Source organism: Psittacula echo, assembly GCF_963264785.1.
Source record: "Psittacula echo genome assembly, chromosome: 29".
NCBI lineage: Eukaryota > Metazoa > Chordata > Aves > Psittaciformes > Psittacidae > Psittacula > Psittacula echo.
The window spans coordinates 89974-109872 of NC_137764.1; the positions used below are offsets into that span (position 1 = coordinate 89974).

Sequence of the window (19899 nt, forward strand, 5' to 3'; positions counted from 1 at the left end):
CAATGGGGGGCAATGGGGGGCAATGGAGTCAATGGGAGTCAATGGGGGGCAATGGGGGGCAATGGGGGGCAATGGAGTCAATGGGAGTCAATGGGGGGCAATAGGAGGCAATGGAGTCAATGGGAGTCAACGGGAGTCAACGAGACTCAATGGGAGTCAATGGGGGGCAATGGAAGGCAATGGGGGCAATGGGGGGCAATGGGAGGCAATGGGAGTCAACGGGAGCCAATGGGAGTCAATGGGGGGCAATGGGAGTCAGTGGGGGTCAATGGGGGGCAATGGGAGTCAATGGGGGCAATGGGGGGCAATGGGAGTCAATGGGGGTCAATGGGGGGCAATGGGAGTCAGTGGGGGTCAATGGGGGGCAATGGGAGTCAATGGGGGCAATGGGGGGCAATGGGAGTCAATGGGGGTCAATGGGGGGCAATGGGAGTCAATGGGGGTCAATGGGGGGCAATGGGGGTCAATGGGAGTCACCTTGAGCTTGCCCAGCTCGAACTGCAGGATGCTCTGGCTGGTGGGGAGCACAAAGACGGCCGGGAAGAGCTTGGTGTTGGGTTCCACCTGCAAGGACCAAGGTGGGGATGGAGCTGCCAAGGACCCCTCGGGTTGGGGTGGGGATGGGGACGGGATGGGGATGGGGATGGGATGGGGATGGGGATGGGATGGGGATGGGGATGGGGATGGGATGGGGATGGGGATGGGATGGGGATGGGGATGGGATGGGGATGGGGATGGGGATGGGATGGGGATGGGGATGGGGATGGGGATGGGGATGGGGATGGGATGGGGATGGGATGGGATGGGGATGGGGATGGGGATGGGGATGGGGATGGGGATGGGATGGGGATGGGGATGGGGATGGGGATGGGATGGGGATGGGATGGGGATGGGATGGGGATGGGGATGGGGATGGGGACGGGGATGGGATGGGGATGGGATGGGGTCGGGATGGGGTCGGGATGGGGAGGGGATGGGGATGGGATGGGGATGGGGATGGGAATGGGATGGGAATGGGATGGGGATGGGGATGGGATGGGGATGGGGATGGGGATGGGGATGGGATGGGGATGGGGTGGGGATGGGGTTGGGATGGGGTGGGGATGGGGACGGGATGGGGACGGGATGGGGACGAGATGGGGACGGGCCCCCCCCACTGGTGCCCCCGGGGGGCCCATCCCACCTGGAAGAAGGTGTCGATCTCCTTGCCGTTGGCGGTGAAGGTCAGGAGCCCGGTGGCCAGGTCAACCAAGCAGCCGATGACCAGGTCGCTGTGGCTCACCCGCGCCTGCTGGCTGCTGCTGAACTCCCCCGCCCACACCATGTAGCAGTTGCTGTGCTTGATGCTGGGGGGGGACAAGGGGGTGATGGGGGGGGAGCTTCACATGGGACCCCCGCATCCGGAACCCCAACACCCCCAGAGCTCAATCCACAACCCAGCAACCCCCAAACCCCATCCCCATGGCAGGAACCCCCCCATCCCCCCCCCATCCCCATCACCCCCTTAGGAACCCCCCCATCCCCATCCCCATCCCCCCCATCCCCATCACCCCCATAGGAACCCCCCCCATCCCCATCCCCATCACCCCATAGGAACCCCCACATCCCCATCCCCATCCCCCCCCATCCCCATCCCCCCCATAGGAACCCCCCCATCCCCATCCCCATCCCCATCCCCATCCCCATCCCCCCCATAGGAACCCCCCCATCCCCATCCCCATCCCCATCCCCATCCCCATCCCCCCCATAGGAACCCCCCCATCCCCATCCCCATCCCCATCCCCCCCATAGGACCCCCCCCACCCCCAGGCCCCCCCCAGCCCCCCCCACCTGTGGTGCACGTGGCCCCTGGCTGTCGCCGATGGTGACGGTGACGCTGCGGACGCGGCTCAGGTCGAAGGCGGCCTCGTGCTGCTGGAAGCCGGGGGTCACCCACCCGACCCAGGCACTGCCGGGCTCCTGCCCCGCCGGCAGCCGCACCGAGAAGTAGTGCTGGGGGAGACGGGACAGCGGGGTCAGCGCGGGGACAGCGGGGACAGAGCGGGGACAGAGCGGGGACAGCGGGGACAGAGCGGGGACAGAGCGGGGACAGAGCGGGGACAGCGGGGACAGAGCGGGGACAGAGCGGGGACAGAGCGGGGACAGCGGGGACAGAGCGGGGACAGAGCGGGGACAGAGCGGGGACAGCGGGGACAGAGCGGGGACAGAGCGGGGACAGAGCGGGGACAGCGGGGACAGAGCGGGGACAGAGCGGGGACAGAGCGGGGACAGCGGGGACAGCGGGGACAGAGCGGGGACAGAGCGGGGACAGCGGGGACAGAGCGGGGACAGAGCGGGGACAGAGCGGGGACAGCGGGGACAGAGCGGGGACAGAGCGGGGACAGAGCGGGGACAGCGGGGACAGAGCGGGGACAGAGCGGGGACAGAGCGGGGACAGCGGGGACAGAGCGGGGACAGAGCGGGGACAGCGGGGACAGAGCGGGGACAGAGCGGGGACAGAGCGGGGACAGCGGGGACAGAGCGGGGACAGAGCGGGGACAGAGCGGGGACAGCGGGGACAGAGCGGGGACAGAGCGGGGACAGAGCGGGGACAGCGGGGACAGAGCGGGGACAGAGCGGGGACAGCGGGGACAGAGCGGGGACAGAGCGGGGACAGAGCGGGGACAGCGGGGACAGAGCGGGGACAGCGGGGACAGAGCGGGGACAGAGCGGGGACAGCGGGGACAGAGCGGGGACAGAGCGGGGACAGAGCGGGGACAGCGGGGACAGAGCGGGGACAGAGCGGGGACAGAGCGGGGACAGAGCGGGGACAGAGCGGGGGAATTGGGGTGAACTGGGGTGAACTGGGGGGAACTGGGGTGAACTGGGGGGAACTGGGGTGAACCGGGATGAACCAGGGTGAACCGGGGTGAACTGGGATGAACTGGGATGAACTGGGGTGAACCGGGATGAACTGGGATGCACCGGCATGTACTGGGATACAGGGATGCTGGGGTACAGGAATGCTGGGGTACACAGGTACCAGGGTACCCCAGGACAGGGATGAACCAGGATGCACCGGGATGCACTGGGAGATATTGATACCAGGATACATGGACACAGCGATACCAGGATGCACTGGTACCGGGATACATGGACACAGGGATACTGGGATGCGCTGGTACCGGGATACATGGACACAGGGATACTGGGATGCACTGGTACCGGGATACACGGACACAGGGATACTGGGATGCGCTGGTACCGGGATACACGGACACAGGGATACTGGGATGCGCTGGTCCCGGGATACATGGACACAGGGATACTGGGATGAGCTGGTCCCGGGATACACGGACACAGGGATACTGGGATGCGCTGGCCCCGGGATACACGGACACAGGGATACTGGGATGAGCTGGCCCCGGGATACACGGACACAGGGATACTGGGATGAGCTGGTCCCGGGATACATGGACACAGGGATACTGGGATGCGCTGGTCCCGGGATACATGGACACAGGGATACTGGGATGAGCTGGTCCCGGGATACATGGACACAGGGATACTGGGATGCGCTGGTACCGGGATACACGGACACAGGGACACTGGGATGCGCTGGCCCCGGGATACATGGACACAGGGATACTGGGATGCGCTGGCCCCGGGATACATGGACACAGGGATACTGGGATGCGCTGGTACCGGGATACATGGACACAGGGATACTGGGATGCGCTGGCCCCGGGATACATGGACACAGGGATACTGGGATGCGCTGGTACCGGGATACACGGACACAGGGATACTGGGATGCGCTGGCCCCCGGCCCCCGGGTACCGTGGTACTGTCCCGGATGACGTCGGGGTCATCGCGCTCCGCAGGGACCACGTCCTGCTCCAGCCGGGGGACGCTGGGGGCCGCGGGGGGGGGCGCGAACGGCGGCTTCCGGCCCTTGAACAGGAACCTGGGGGGCAGCGGGGGGGTCAGGGGGGCACCGGGACCCACACACCCCATAGCGGGGCACCCCCCCCCCCATAACCCCCCATGGGTCACCCCACATCGCTATGGGGCAATGACCCCCAATGACCCCCATGTGGGGCAATTACCCCCATGACCCCCATAGGACACCCCACACCCCTATGGGGCAATGACCCCCATGACCCCCACAGGACACCCCACACCCCTATGGGGCAATGACCCCCATGACCCCCACAGGACACCCCACACCCCTATGGGGCAATGACCCCCATGACCCCCACAGGACACCCCACACCCCTATGGGGCAATGACCCCCATGACCCCCATAGGACACCCCACACCCCTATGGGGCAATGACCCCCATGACCCCCACAGGACACCCCACACCCCTATGGGGCAATGACCCCCATAACGCCCACAGGACACCCCACACCCCTATGGGGCAATGACCCCCATAACGCCCACAGGACACCCCACACCCCTATGGGGCAATGACCCCCATGACCCCCACAGGACACCCCACACTCCTATGGGGCAATGACCCCCATAACCCCCACAGGACACCCCACACCCCTATGGGGCAATGACCCCCATGACCCCCACAGGACACCCCACACTCCTATGGGGCAATGACCCCCATAACCCCCACAGGACACCCCACACCCCTATGGGGCAATGACCCCCATAACCCCCACAGGACACCCCACACCCCTATGGGGCAATGACCCCCATGACCCCCATAGGACACCCCACACCCCTATGGGGCAATGACCCCCATGACCCCCACAGGACACCCCACACCCCTATGGGGCAATGACCCCCATGACCCCCACAGGACACCCCACACCCCTATGGGGCAATGACCCCCATAACGCCCACAGGACACCCCACACCCCTATGGGGCAATGACCCCCATAACCCCCACAGGACACCCCACACTCCTATGGGGCAATGACCCCCATAACCCCCACAGGACACCCCACACCCCTATGGGGCAATGACCCCCATGACCCCCACAGGACACCCCACACCCCTATGGGGCAATGACCCCCATGACCCCCACAGGACACCCCACACCCCTACGGGGCAATGACCCCCATGACCCCCACAGGACACCCCACACCCCTATGGGGCAATGACCCCCATGACCCCCACAGGACACCCCACACCCCTATGGGGCAATGACCCCCATGACCCCCACAGGACACCCCACACCCCTATGGGGCAATGACCCCCATGACCCCCACAGGACACCCCACACCCCTATGGGGCAATGACCCCCATGACCCCCACAGGACACCCCACACCCCTATGGGGCAATGACCCCCATGACCCCCACAGGACACCCCACACCCCTATGGGGCAATGACCCCCATGACCCCCACAGGACACCCCACACTCCTATGGGGCAATGACCCCCATAACCCCCACAGGACACCCCACACCCCTATGGGGCAATGACCCCCATGACCCCCACAGGACACCCCACACCCCTATGGGGCAATGACCCCCATAGGACACCCCACACCCCTATGGGGCAATGACCCCCATGACCCCCACAGGACACCCCACACCCCTATGGGGCAATGACCCCCATGACCCCCACAGGACACCCCACACCCCTATGGGGCAATGACCCCCATGACTCCCACAGGACACCCCACACCCCTATGGGGCAATGACCCCCATGACCCCCACAGGACACCCCACACCCCTATGGGGCAATGACCCCCATGACCCCCACAGGACACCCCACACCCCTATGGGGCAATGACGCCCATAACCCCCACAGGACACCCCACACCCCTATGGGGCAATGACCCCCATGACCCCCACAGGACACCCCACACCCCTATGGGGCAATGACCCCCATGACCCCCACAGGACACCCCACACCCCTATGGGGCAATGACCCCCATGACCCCCACAGGACACCCCACACCCCTATGGGGCAATGACCCCCATGACCCCCACAGGACACCCCACACCCCTATGGGGCAATGACCCCCATGACCCCCACAGGACACCCCACACCCCTATGGGGCAATGACCCCCATGACCCCCACAGGACACCCCACACCCCTATGGGGCAATGACCCCCATGACCCCCACAGGACACCCCACACCCCTATGGGGCAATGACCCCCATGACCCCCACAGGACACCCCACACCCCTATGGGGCAATGACCCCCATGACCCCCACAGGACACCCCACACCCCTATGGGGCAATGACCCCCCCCTCACCCCCTCCGGGTCCTGCTCTTCTCGCTGGCCGCGTCCTTCTCGTTCTCGCCACGAAGGGGCTCCCCGGGGGCAGGCGGCGGGGGCCCGATCCCGGCCCCGCTCCCCGCGGCCGCGCTCCCGTCCCCGTCGGTGCCGTCGGGCAGCGGCTGCCGCGGGGCCGCCGAGCGCCGGAGCCGCTCGAAGTCGCCGTCGGGATCCGGGGCCGCGTCCTCGGGGGGCTCCGGGGGCGGCGGGGCCGGGGGGGGCATCGGGGGCGCGCATCGGAAGCGCGCGTGGAAGCGCACGGGGAGGCTGAGGCGCAGCAGCAGCAGCTCCGCGGGCGGGGGGGGCGGCCCCGAGGCTCCGCGCCGGGAGAGGCGCAGGCAGGGGGGGGAGTCCGGGGTGGCGTCAAGGCGGGAAACCTGGGGGGGGGCAAGGGGATGGGGATGAGCCCCAATGGGAATGGATAGGGATGAGCCCCATAGAGAGGGGATGGGGATGGGGATGGGGATGGGGATGGGATGGGGAGGGGGATGGGGATGGGATGGGGATGGGGATGGGGATGGGATGGGGATGGGGATGGGGATGGGGATGGGGAGGGGGATGGGGATGGGATGGGGATGGGGATGGGGATGAGATGGGGATGGGGATGGGATGGGGATGGGATGGGGATGGGGATGGGGATGGGGATGGGGATGGGGATGGGGATGGGGATGGGGATGGGATGGGGATGGGATGGGGATGAGATGGGGATGGGGATGGGATGGGGATGGGGATGGGATGGGGATGGGATGGGGATGGGGATGGGATGGGGATGGGATGGGGATGAGATGGGGATGGGGATGGGATGGGGATGGGATGGGGATGAGATGGGGATGGGGATGGGATGGGGATGGGGATGGGATGGGGATGGGATGGGGATGGGATGGGGATGGGATGGGGATGAGATGGGGATGGGGATGGGATGGGGATGGGGATGGGATGGGGATGGGATGGGGATGAGATGGGGATGGGATGGGGATGGGATGGGGATGGGATGGGGATGGGGATGGGGATGGGATGGGGATGGGATGGGGATGGGATGGGGATGGGATGGGGATGGGGATGGGATGGGGATGGGGATGGGATGGGGATGGGATGGGGATGGGGATGGGGATGGGATGGGGATGGGATGGGGATGAGATGGGGATGGGGATGGGATGGGGATGGGGATGAGATGGGGATGGGATGGGGATGGGATGGGGATGGGATGGGGATGGGGATGGGGATGGGATGGGGATGGGATGGGGATGGGATGGGGATGGGGATGGGATGGGGATGGGATGGGGATGGGGATGGGGATGGGGATGGGATGGGGATGGGATGGGGATGGGGATGGGGATGGGGATGGGGATGGGGATGGGGATGGGGATGGGATGGGGATGGGGATGGGATGGGGAGGGGATGGGGATGGGGATGGGATGGGGATGGGGATGGGATGGGGATGGGATGGGGATGAGATGGGGATGGGATGGGGATGGGATGGGGATGGGATGGGGATGGGATGGGGATGGGATGGGGATGGGATGGGGATGGGATGGGATGGGGATGGGGATGGGGATGGGATGGGGATGGGATGGGGATGGGGATGGGGATGGCATGGGGATGGCATGGGGATGGGGATGGGATGGGATGGGGATGGGGATGGGGATGGGATGGGGATGGGATGGGGATGGGGATGGGATGGGGATGGGATGGGGATGGGATGGGGATGGGGATGGGATGGGGATGGGATGGGGATGGGGATGGGGATGGGATGGGGATGGGGATGGGGATGGGATGGGGAGGGGATGGGGATGGGGATGGGGATGGGGATGGGGATGGGATGGGGATGGGATGGGGATGGGATGGGGATGGGATGGGGATGGGATGGGGATGGGATGGGGATGGGGATGGGGATGGGATGGGGATGGGATGGGGATGAGATGGGGATGGGATGGGGATGGGGATGGGATGGGATGGGGATGGGGATGGGGATGGGATGGGGATGGGATGGGGATGGGGATGGGGAAGGGATGGGGATGGGATGGGGATGGGGATGGGATGGGGATGGGGATGGGATGGGATGGGGATGGGGATGGGGATGGGATGGGGATGGGGATGGGGATGGGGATGGGATGGGGATGGGATGGGGATGGGATGGGGATGGGATGGGGATGGAATGGGGATGGGATGGGAACTAGCCCCAGTGGAAGGGTACAAGGATGGGAATGAGCCCAGAGAGAGGAGATGGGGATGGGGATGGGAAAGGGGATGGAGATGAGCCCCAATGGGAATGGATGGGGATGGGAGAGGGAATGAGGATGGGGATGGGGACGAGCCCCATAGAGAAGTGATGGGGATGGGGATGGGAATCAGTGCAAAGAGAGGGGATGGGGATGGGGATGAGCCCCAGTGGGAGGGGATGGGGATGGGAACGAGCTCAAAGGAAGAGCACGGGGATGGAGGAGCCCCAAACCCCCCCCAAACCCCATCCCCTCCCTCTGGAGCCCCCCCCGGCGCTCACCTCGAGCTGGGGGTGGTCGGGGGGCACGGGCACGAACTGGGGCAGGCTCTTGCTGAACCAGAGCGGGATGGGGCGCTTGCGGTTGACCCCGAAGGGTTCGAAGCCCTCCTGGAGGCCGCAGATGCTGAAGAACCTCAGGGTGCTCACGTCCTGGCCCAGGTTCAGGCGTCCCTCCTGCTCCGGGCCCAGGCTGCACACGGGCACGAAGCCTTGGGGAGCACGGGGGGGGTCATGGGGAGCCCATTGAACCCCCATAGGGAGCCCATTGAACCCCCATAGGGCACCCATTGAACCCCCATAGGGAGCCCATTGAACACCCATAGGGAGCCCATTGAACACCCATAGGGAGCCCATTGAACCCCCATAGGGAGCCCATTGAACACCCATAGGGTGCTCATTGAACCCCCATAGGGAGCCCATTGAACCCCCATAGGGTGCTCACTGAACCCCCATAGGGAGCCCATTGAACCCCCATAGGGTGCTCATTGAACCCCCATAGGATGCTCACTGAACCCCCATAGGGAGCCCATTGAACCCCCATAGGGAGCCCATTGAACCCCCATAGGGTGCTCATTGAACCCCCATAGGGAGCCCATTGAACCCCCATAGGGAGCCCATTGAACCCCCATAGGGTGCTCATTGAACACCCATAGGGCGCCCATTGAACACCCATAGGGAGCCCATTGAACCCCCATAGGGTGCTCATTGAACCCCCATAGGATGCTCACTGAACACCCATAGGGAGCCCATTGAACACCCATAGGGCACCCATTGAACCCCCATAGGGAGCCCATTGAACCCCCATAGGGAGCCCATTGAACCCCCATAGGGTGCTCATTGAACACCCATAGGGCGCCCATTGAACACCCATAGGGAGCCCATTGAACCCCCATAGGGTGCTCATTGAACCCCCATAGGATGCTCACTGAACACCCATAGGGAGCTCATTGAACCCCCATAGGGAGCCCATTGAACCCCCATAAGGAGCCCATTGAACCCCCATAGGGTGCTCATTGAACCCCCATAGGATGCTCACTGAACACCCATAGGGAGCTCATTGAACCCCCATAGGGAGCCCATTGAACCCCCATAAGGAGCCCATTGAACCCCCATAGGGTGCTCATTGAACCCCCATAGGGAGCCCATCGGCACCCACCTTCACCCACGTCGAAGCCCTTGAAGGCCACCTCGGAGCCGGCGTCGCTGATGAGGACCTCGCCGTTGAGGGTGAAGGTGATGTGGGCCTCGGCCAGGTCGATCATGCAGCCCACCACGTCCCCGGCTTGCCACGGCCGGCCGAAGGGCTCGCTGCCCACGTGCCACCGCTGAGCCTGTGCGCATGGGGGGCAACGGGGGGCTATGGGGCGCTGTGGGGCAATGGGGGCGATGGGGTGATGGGGGCGATGGGGTGATGGGGGCGATGGGGTGATGGGGGCGATGGGGAGATGGGGGTGATGGGGTGATGGGGGCGATGGGGAGATGGGGGTGATGGGGTGATGGGGGATATGGGGTGATGGGGGTGATGGGGTGATGGGGGCGATGGGGTGATGGGGGATATGGGGTGATGGGGGATATGGGGTGATGTGGGATAGGGGGTGATGGGGGCGATGGGCTGATGGGGGTGATGGGGTGATGGGGGTGATGGGGTGATGGGGGTGATGGGGTGTCCCAGAGGTGGCCCAAGGGGTTCCCAGTGGTGTTCCAAAGGATTCCCAATGGTGTCCCAATGATGTCCCAATGGGTTCCCAATGATGTCCCAAGGGGTTCCCAATGGCTTCCCAATGATGGCCCAAAGGGGTTCCCAGTGGTGTCCCAAAGAGTTCCCAATGGGTTCCCAATGGTTCCCAATGGCGTCCCAAAGGGCTCCCAAAAGGTTCCCAATGTGTTCCCAATGACATCCCAATGGTGTCCCAAAGGGCTCCCAATGGTGTCTCAAGGGGTTCCCAATGATATCCCAATGGTGTCCCAAAGGGTTCCCAATGATGTCCCAAGGGGTTCCCAATGGCTTCCCAATGGTGTCCCAAAGGGCTCCCAATGGTGTCCCAAGGGGTTCCCAATGATATCCCAATGGTGTCCCAAAGGGCTCCCAATGGTGTCCCAAAGGGTTCCCAATGACATCCCAATGGTGTCCCAAAGGGCTCCCAATGGTGTCCCAAGGGGTTCCCAATGATATCCCAAAGGTGTCCCAAAGGGCTCCCAATGGTGTCCCAAGGGATTCCCAATGGTGTCCCAAGGGGTTCCCAATGATATCCCAATGATGTCCCAAAAGGCTCCCAATGGTGTCCCAAGGGGTTCCCAATGATATCCCAAAGGTGTCCCAAAGGGCTCCCAATGGTGTCCCAAGGGGTTCCCAAAGGGCTCCCAATGGTGTCGCAAGGGGTTCCCAATGACATCCCAATGGTGTCCCAAAGGGCTCCCAATGGTGTCCCAAGGGGTTCCCAATGATATCCCAAAGGTGTCCCAAAGGGCTCCCAATGGTGTCCCAAGGGGTTCCCAAAGGGCTCCCAATGGTGTCCCAAGGGGTTCCCAATGGTGTCCCAAGGGGTTCCCAATGATATCCCAATGGTGTCCCAAAGGGCTCCCAATGGTGTCCCAAGGGGTTCCCAAAGGGCTCCCAATGGTGTCCCAAGGGGTTCCCAATGGTGTCCCAAGGGGTTCCCAAAGGGCTCCCAATGGTGTCCCAAGGGGTTCCCAATGATATCCCAATGGTGTCCCAAAGGGCTCCCAATGGTGTCCCAAGGGGTTCCCAAAGGGCTCCCAATGGTGTCCCAATGGTGTCCCAAAGGGCTCCCAATGGTGTCCCAAAGGGCTCCCAATGTGTTCCCAATGATGCCCCCCCGGGTCCCCGGTGCCTCCCCCCGCGGTGCCCGGTCCCCGGCAGCGCCTCACGCGGTGCCCGTCGAACACGAAGGCGAGCTCATCGGCGCCGAGGCCGACGTCGGGGCGCAGCTGGGGCCGGGCCCAGCCCACGCGCATGGCGCCGCCGGTGACGGCCTCGAACTCAAAGTACCAGCGCCCGGCGCGCACCGCGAGCGACCGCTCGGCGCGGAACAGCCGCGGCCTCACCCCCGCGGGGCCCGGGGCCGCCTCCGACGCTGCGGAAGGGGAGAGGGGCTCAGCACCGCGGACAGAGACCAGCGGCACCCAATGGGACTCAATGGAGCCAGCACCCCAATGGCACCCAATGGAGCCTGCATCCATGGCACCCAATGGAGCCTGCATCCATGGTACCCAATGGAGCCTCCATCCATGGTACCCAATGGAGCCTGCATCCATGGTACTCAATGGAGCCTGCACCCCAATGGTACCCAATGGAGCCTGCATCCATGGTACCCAATGGAGCCTGCATCCATGGTACCCAATGGAGCCTCCATCCATGGTACCCAATGGAGCCTGCATCCATGGTACTCAATGGAGCCTGCACCCCAATGGTACCCAATGGAGCCTGCATCCGTGGTACCCAATGGAGCCTCCATCCATGGTACTCAATGGAGCCTCCATCCATGGTACCCAATGGAGCCAGCATCCGTGGTACCCAATGGAGCCTCCATCCATGGTACCCAATGGAGCCTCCATCCATGGTACCCAATGGAGCCTCCATCCATGGTACCCAATGGAGCCTCCATCCATGGTATCCAACGGAACCAGCATCCCCCAATAGCACCCATAGCACCAGTGCTCCCCAGTGGCACCTGCACCCCTGAAGGGCACCCTCTGTCCTCCGTGCCCCCCAAAAGGCACCGTCATGGCCCAAATAACTCCATAGCCCCCATAGCCCCATAGCCCCCATGCTCCTCACGCGTGTCCTGGTCCGGGGGCTCGATGTTGTAGCCGTAGCCCAGCAGCGTCCGCACGGCCTGGCCCAGGCTCTCCCGGTTGCGGCTCTTGGTGCCCTCGTCCAGGAGGTGGTAGGGGACCAGGCGCGGGTTCCGCTTGTCCTTGATGTCCTGAGGGGAAACCACGGGGACACCAAGGGGATACAATGGGGACATCATGGGGACACCATGGGGATACAATGGGGACACCATGGGGACATCATGGGGATACCATGGGGACATCATGGGGACACCATGGGGATACAATGGGGACACCATGGGGATACAATGGGGACATCATGGGGATACAATGGGGACACCATGGGGACACCATGGGGACACCATGGGGACATCATGGGGACACCATGGGGACACCATGGGGATACAATGGGGACATCATGGGGACACCATGGGGATACCATGGGGACATCATGGGGACACCATGGGGATACAATGGGGACATCATGGGGACACCATGGGGACACCATGGGGACACCATGGGGACACCATGGGGATACAATGGGGACACCATGGGGATACAATGGGGACATCATGGGGATACAATGGGGACACCATGGGGACACCATGGGGACACCATGGGGACACCATGGGGACATCATGGGGACATCATGGGGATACAATGGGGACACCATGGGGACACCATGGGGACACCATGGGGACATCATGGGGACACCATGGGGACACCATGGGGACATCATGGGGACATCATGGGGATACAATGGGGACACCATGGGGACATCATGGGGACATCATGGGGACATCATGGGGACACCATGGGGACACCATGGGGGCATCATGGAGACCTTACGGTGTTTGGGGCTGTTTCGGGGCTGGTTCGGGGCTGTTTGGGGGCTGTTTCGGGGCTGGTTCGGGGCTGTTTTGGGGCTGTTTCGGGGCTGTTTCGGGGCTGTTTGGGGGCTGTTTCGGGGCTGGTTCGGGGCTGTTTCGGGGCTGTTTGGGGGCTGGTTCGGGGCTGTTTCGGGGCTGGTTCGGGGCTGGTTCGGGGCTGGTTCGGGGCTGGTTCGGGGCTGTTTCGGGGCCGTTTCGGGGCCGTTTCGGGGCTGTTTCGGGGCTGTTTCGGGGCTGTTTCGGGGCTGTTTCGGGGCTGTTTGGGGCTGTTTCGGGGCTGGTTCGGGGCTGGTTCGGGGCCGTTTCGGAGCCGTTTCGGGGCCGTTTCGGGGCCGTTTCGGGGCTGTTTCGGGGCTGGTTCGGGGCTGGTTCGGGGCTGTTTTGGGGCTGTTTGGGGGCTGTTTCGGGGCTGTTTCGGGGCCGTTTTGGGGCTGTTTCGGGGCTGTTTCGGGGCCGTTTCGGGGCTGGTTCGGGGCTGGTTCGGGGCTGGTTCGGGGCCGTTTTGGGGCTGTTTCGGGGCTGGTTCGGGGCTGGTTCGGGGCTGGTTCGGGGCTGTTTTGGGGCTGTTTCGGGGCTGGTTCGGGGCTGGTTCGGGGCCGTTTCGGGGCCGTTTCGGGGCTGTTTCGGGGCCGTTTCAGGGTGTTGTGTGCCCACCTGCAGGGTGCTGTAGCTCCAGCCCTGCTGCACGCGGTCGCGGGCCCAGACGTTGTGGCTGTTCTCGGCCAAGCGGTCGACGAGCGTGAGCTGCGCCGGGGTCAGCTTCACGTGCGCCAGCTCCAGAGGCGCCGGCTTGTACCCGTTGGACATCGTGTACCTGGGCAGGGGGCAGCTGGGAGCCACTGGGAGCCACTGGGACCAAACTGGGACCAAACTGGGACCAAACTGGGGTCAAACTGGGGTCAAATTGGGACCAAACTGGGACCAAACTGGGACCAAACTGGGGTCAAATTGGGACCAAACTGGGACCAAACTGGGACCAAACTGGGACCAAACTGGGGTCAAATTGGGACCAAACTGGGGTCAAACTGGGACCAAACTGGGACCAAACTGGGGTCAAACTGGGACCAAACTGGGACCAAACTGGGGTCAAACTGGGACCAAACTGGGACCAAACTGGGACCAAACTGGGAACAAACTGGGACCAAACTGGGGTCAAACTGGGGTCAAACTGGGACCAAACTGGGACCAAACTGGGGTCAAATTGGGACCAAACTGGGACCAAACTGGGACCAAACTGGGACCAAACTGGGGTCAAACTGGGGTCAAACTGGGACCAAACTGGGACCAAACTGGGACCAAACTGGGGTCAAATTGGGACCAAACTGGGACCAAACTGGGGTCAAACTGGGGTCAAATTGGGAACAAACTGGGACCAAACTGGGGTCAAACTGGGGTCAAATTGGGATCAAACTGGGACCAAACTGGGACCAAACTGGGACCAAACTGGGGTCAAATTGGGACCAAACTGGGACCAAACTGGGGTCAAATTGGGAACAAACTGGGACCAAACTGGGGTCAAACTGGGGTCAAATTGGGACCAAACTGGGACCAAACTGGGGTCAAATTGGGAACAAACTGGGACCAAACTGGGGTCAAACTGGGGTCAAATTGGGACCAAACTGGGGTCAAACTGGGGTCAAATTGGGACCAAACTGGGACCAAACTGGGGTCAAATTGGGACCAAACTGGGGTCATACTGGGACCAAACTGGGGTCATACTGGGACCAAACTGGGACCAAACTGGGGTCAAACTGGGGTCAAATTGGGACCAAACTGGGACCAAACTGGGCCCAAACTGGGGTCAAACTGGGGTCAAACTGGGGTCAGATTGGGACCAAACTGGGACCAAACTGGGACCAAACTGGGGTCAAACTGGGGTCAAACTGGGACCAAACTGGGGTCAAACTGGGACCAACTGGGATCCACTGGGACCGACTGGGACCAACTGGGACCAAACTGGGGTCAAACTGGGATCAACTGGGATCGACTGGGACCAAACTGGGACCAAACTGGGGTCAAACTGGGACCAACTGGGACTGACTGGGATCAAACTGAGATCGATTGGGACCAAACTGAGATCAACTGGGGTCAAACTGGGATCGACCAGGACCAAACTAGGATCAACTGGTATCAAACTGGGAGCGACTGGGGTCAAACTGGGATCGACTGAGAGAAACTAGGGTCAAACTGGGGTCAACTGGGACCAAACTGGGTTCGATTGGGATCGACTGGAATCGACTGGGGTCCAACTGGGACCGACCGAGACCAAACTGGGATCGACTGGGGTCCAACTGGGATCAACTGAGACCAAGCCGGGATCGACTGGGATCAACTGGGGTCCAACCGGGATCGACTGGGACCAAGCTGGGACAAAACTGGGGTCAACTCAGGTTGACTGGGACCAAACGAGATCGACTGGGATGAAAGTGGGGTCGACGGGGGTCAACAAGGACCAAACTGGGATCACCTGGGACCAATTGGGATCAACTGGGCCCAAACTGGGCCCCCCCAGACTCACGTTTTGGGCAGTTTGATCTTCTTGAGGTTCTCCTCCGCTTTCTCATCCGCCATCCCCACGTGGCAGCCCAGGGCCAGCAGCGTCCTGTGGGGCAGGGGGTGAGGGACCCCAATGGGCACCCCAATGGGAACCCCCAATGAGCACCCCCCAATGGGAACCCCAATGAGCACCCCCCAATGGGAACCCCCCAATGGGCACCCCCAATGGGAACCCCAATGGGAACCCCAATGGGAACCCCCAGTGAGCACCCCCAATGGGAACCCCCAATGGGAATCCCAATGGGAACCCCCCAGTGAGCACCCCCAATGGGAACCCCAATGGGAACCCCCAATGAGCACCCCCAATGGGAACCCCAATGGGAACCCCCAGTGAGCACCCCCAATGGGAACCCCCAATGGGAACCCCAATGGGAACCCCCAATGAGCACCCCCAATGGGAACCCCCAATGGGAATCCCAATGGGAACCCCCAATGGGAACCCCAATGGGAACCCCCAATGAGCACCCCCAATGGGAACCCCCAATGAGCACCCCCCAATGGGAACCCCCCAATGAGCACCCCCAATGGGAACCCCCAATGGGAACCCCAATGGGAACCCCCCAATGAGCACCCCCAATGGGAACCCCCAATGAGCACCCCCAATGGGAACCCCCCAATGGGCACCCCCAATGGGAACCCCAATGGGAACCCCAATGGGAACCCCCCAATGAGCACCCCCAATGGGAACCCCAATGGGAACCCCCAATGAGCACCCCCAATGGGAACCCCAATGGGAACCCCCAATGAGCACCCCCCAATGGGAACCCCCCAATGAGCACCCCCAATGGGAACCCCCAATGAGCACCCCCCAATGGGAACCCCCCAATGGGCACCCCCAATGGGAACCCCAATGGGAACCCCCAATGAGCACCCCCAATGGGAACCCCAATGGGAACCCCCAATGAGCACCCCCCAATGGGAACCCCCCAATGAGCACCCCCAATGGGAACCCCCAATGAGCACCCCCCAATGGGAACCCCCCAATGGGCACCCCCAATGGGCAACCCCAATGGGAACCCCAATGGGAACCCCCAATGAGCACCCCCCAATGGAAACCCCCAATGGGAACCCCCAATGAGCACCCCCAATGGGAACCCCCAATGAGCACCCCCCAATGAGCACCCCCAATGGGCACCCCCAATGGGAACCCCAATGGGGTGACCCCAAAACCCATCCAAGGGGGGGATCAGAGCAATGGGGGGACCCCAAAACCCACCCCCCCCACCCCATAGGGGACCCCCCCTCACTTGAGGGTCTCCCCCGACATCTGCAGGTTGTAGCTGCGCTCGGGCTCGGGCAGGTTATGGAAGCTGAGCAGGCAGGGATGCAGGCGCCGAGCATCATCACGGACCTGGTACCCCAAAACCGGGTCAGGGACCCCCAAAACCGGGTCTGGGACCCCCAAAACTGGGTCTGGGACCCTCGAAAATGGCTCCGGGCACCCCAAAACCCCCCCAGGGACCCCAAATATGGGTCAGAGCCACCCCAGGGAACCCTGAGAGCAGGGGGGCAGTGGGGAGGTGGGGGTCAACTGGGTATTAGGGGGGTTGGGGGGTTATGGGGTACAATGGGGGGTCTATGGGGGGCTCTGGGGGCAATAGGGGCTATGGGGTGTAATGGGGGGCAATAGGGGGCTATGGGATGCAATGGGGCTGTATGTACTCTATGGGGATCTATGGGCTCTATGGGGCTCTATGGGGCTCTATAGCGCTCTATGTGCTCTATGGGCTCAATGGGGCTCTATGGGGCTCTATAGGGCTCTATAGGTCTCTATGGGGCTCTATGGGCTCAATGGGGCTCTACGTACTCTATGGGCTCTATAGGCTCTATGGGGCTCTATGGGGCTCTATAGGGCTCTATAGGTCTCTATGGGGCTCTATGGGCTCAATGGGGCTCTACGTGCTCTATGGGCTCTATGGGGCTCCATGGGGCTCTATGGGGCTCTATGGGGCACTCACGGGTCCATAGGTCCAGCCCTGCTCGATGCGCGTCAGGGCCCACAGCTCGTGGATGTTCTCCGCCAGCTTCTCCCGCACTCGCTCCAGGTGAGGGGGGAGCACGATCTGGGGGGGGAAAGGGGGGGCCCTGAGCAGTGACCCCCCCAGGGACCCCCAAATAACCCCCATAGAACCCCCCATTGAACCCCCATTGAAACCCCATAGAACCCCCCCATTGAACCCCCATTGAACCCCCATTGAAACCCCATAGAACCCCCCCATTGAAACCCCCATTGAACCCCCATTGAAACCCCCATTGAAACCCCCATTGAACCCCCCATTGAACCCCCATTGAAACCCCATAGAACCCCCCCATTGAAACCCCCATTGAAACCCCCATTGAACCCCCATTGAAACCCCATAGAACCCCCCCATTGAAACCCCCATTGAAACCCCCATTGAACCCCCATTGAAACCCCATAGAACCCCCCATTGAACCCCCTTTGAAACCCCATAGAACCCCCCATTGAACCCCCATTGAAACCCCATAGAACCCCCCCATTGAAACCCCCATTGAAACCCCCATTGAAACCCCCATTGAAACCCCATAGAACCCCCCCATTGAAACCCCCATTGAAACCCCCATTGAACCCCCATTGAAACCCCATAGAACCCCCCCATTGAAACCCCCATTGAAACCCCCATTGAACCCCCATTGAAACCCCATAGAACCCCCCATTGAACCCCCTTTGAAACCCCATAGAACCCCCCCATTGAACCCCCATTGAACCCCCATTGAAACCCCATAGAACCCCCCCATTGAACCCCCATTGAAACCCCATAGAACCCCCCATTGAAACCCCATAGAACCCCCCATTGAACCCCCATTGAACCCCCCATAGAACCCCCATTGAACCCCCCATTGAACCCCCATTGAACCCCCACATTGAACCCCCTATTCGACCTCCCCCATTGAAACCCCCATTGAACACCCATTGAAACCCCACTGAATCCCATTGAACCCCCCATTGAACCCCATCAAACCCCATTGACCCCCCCACTGTAACCCAATTGACCCCCATTGAACCCCTCATTGAAACCCCATTGAAACCCCACTGAATCCCATTGAACCCCCCCATTGAACCCCCCATTGAACCCTATCAAACCCCATTGAACCCCCATTGAACTCCATTGAACCCCGTTGAAACCACATGGCACACCCCATTGATCCCCACTGAACCCCATTGACCCCCACTGAACCCCATGGATCTCCATTGCACCCCACTGACTTCCATTGCCCCCATTGATCCCCATTGCCCCCCATTGCCCCCATTGCCCCCCATTGCCCCCATTGCTCCCATTGCCCTCCATTGACCCCATTGCCCCCATTGCCCCCATTGACCCCCATTGCCCCCATTGCCCCCATTGACTCCAATTGCCCCCATTGCCCCCATTGCCCCCATTGCCCCCCATTGCCTCCATTGCTCCCCATTGCCCCCACTGCCCCCATTGACTCCAATTGCCCCCATTGCCCCCATTGACCTCCATTGACCCCCATTGCCCCATTGCCCCCATTGCCTCCCATTGCCCCCATTGCCCCCATTGACTCCAATTGCTCCCATTGCCCCCATTGCCCCATTGCCCCCATTGCACCCCATTGCCCCATTGCCTCCCATTGCCCCCATTGCCCCCATTGCCCCCACTGCCCCCATTGCCCCATTGCCCCCATTGCCCCCATTGCCCCCCATTGCCCCATTGCCCCCATTGCCCCCCATTGCCCCATTGACTCCCATTGCCCCCATTGCCCCATTGCTCCCCATTGCTCCCATTGCTCCCATTGCCCCATTGCCCCCATTGCCCCCATTGACCCCATTGCTCCCATTGCCCCCATTGACCTCCATTGACCCCATTCCCCCCATTGCTCCCATTGCCCCATTGCCCCCCATTGCTCCCATTGCTCCCCATTGCCCCCATTGCCCCCATTGCTCCCC

General features: G+C 62.5%; 1 protein-coding gene across 1 annotated transcript in view; it reads right to left on the reverse strand.

Annotated features, from left to right (window-relative positions):
* Positions 1 to 19899, reverse strand: part of LOC308230981 (ryanodine receptor 1-like) — a gene marked incomplete at both ends in the record, with an annotated part of 146196 nt that overhangs the window by 89960 nt on the left and 36337 nt on the right. The window contains 14 exon segments of the mRNA XM_080636060.1: positions 478 to 564; positions 1184 to 1346; positions 1831 to 1850; positions 1852 to 1992; positions 3820 to 3946; positions 6207 to 6607; positions 8731 to 8939; positions 9887 to 10061; positions 11620 to 11825; positions 12530 to 12677; positions 14070 to 14229; positions 15934 to 16017; positions 17219 to 17322; positions 17930 to 18034. Of these exon segments, the coding sequence (XP_080492186.1) occupies positions 478 to 564; positions 1184 to 1346; positions 1831 to 1850; positions 1852 to 1992; positions 3820 to 3946; positions 6207 to 6607; positions 8731 to 8939; positions 9887 to 10061; positions 11620 to 11825; positions 12530 to 12677; positions 14070 to 14229; positions 15934 to 16017; positions 17219 to 17322; positions 17930 to 18034 (2130 nt within the window).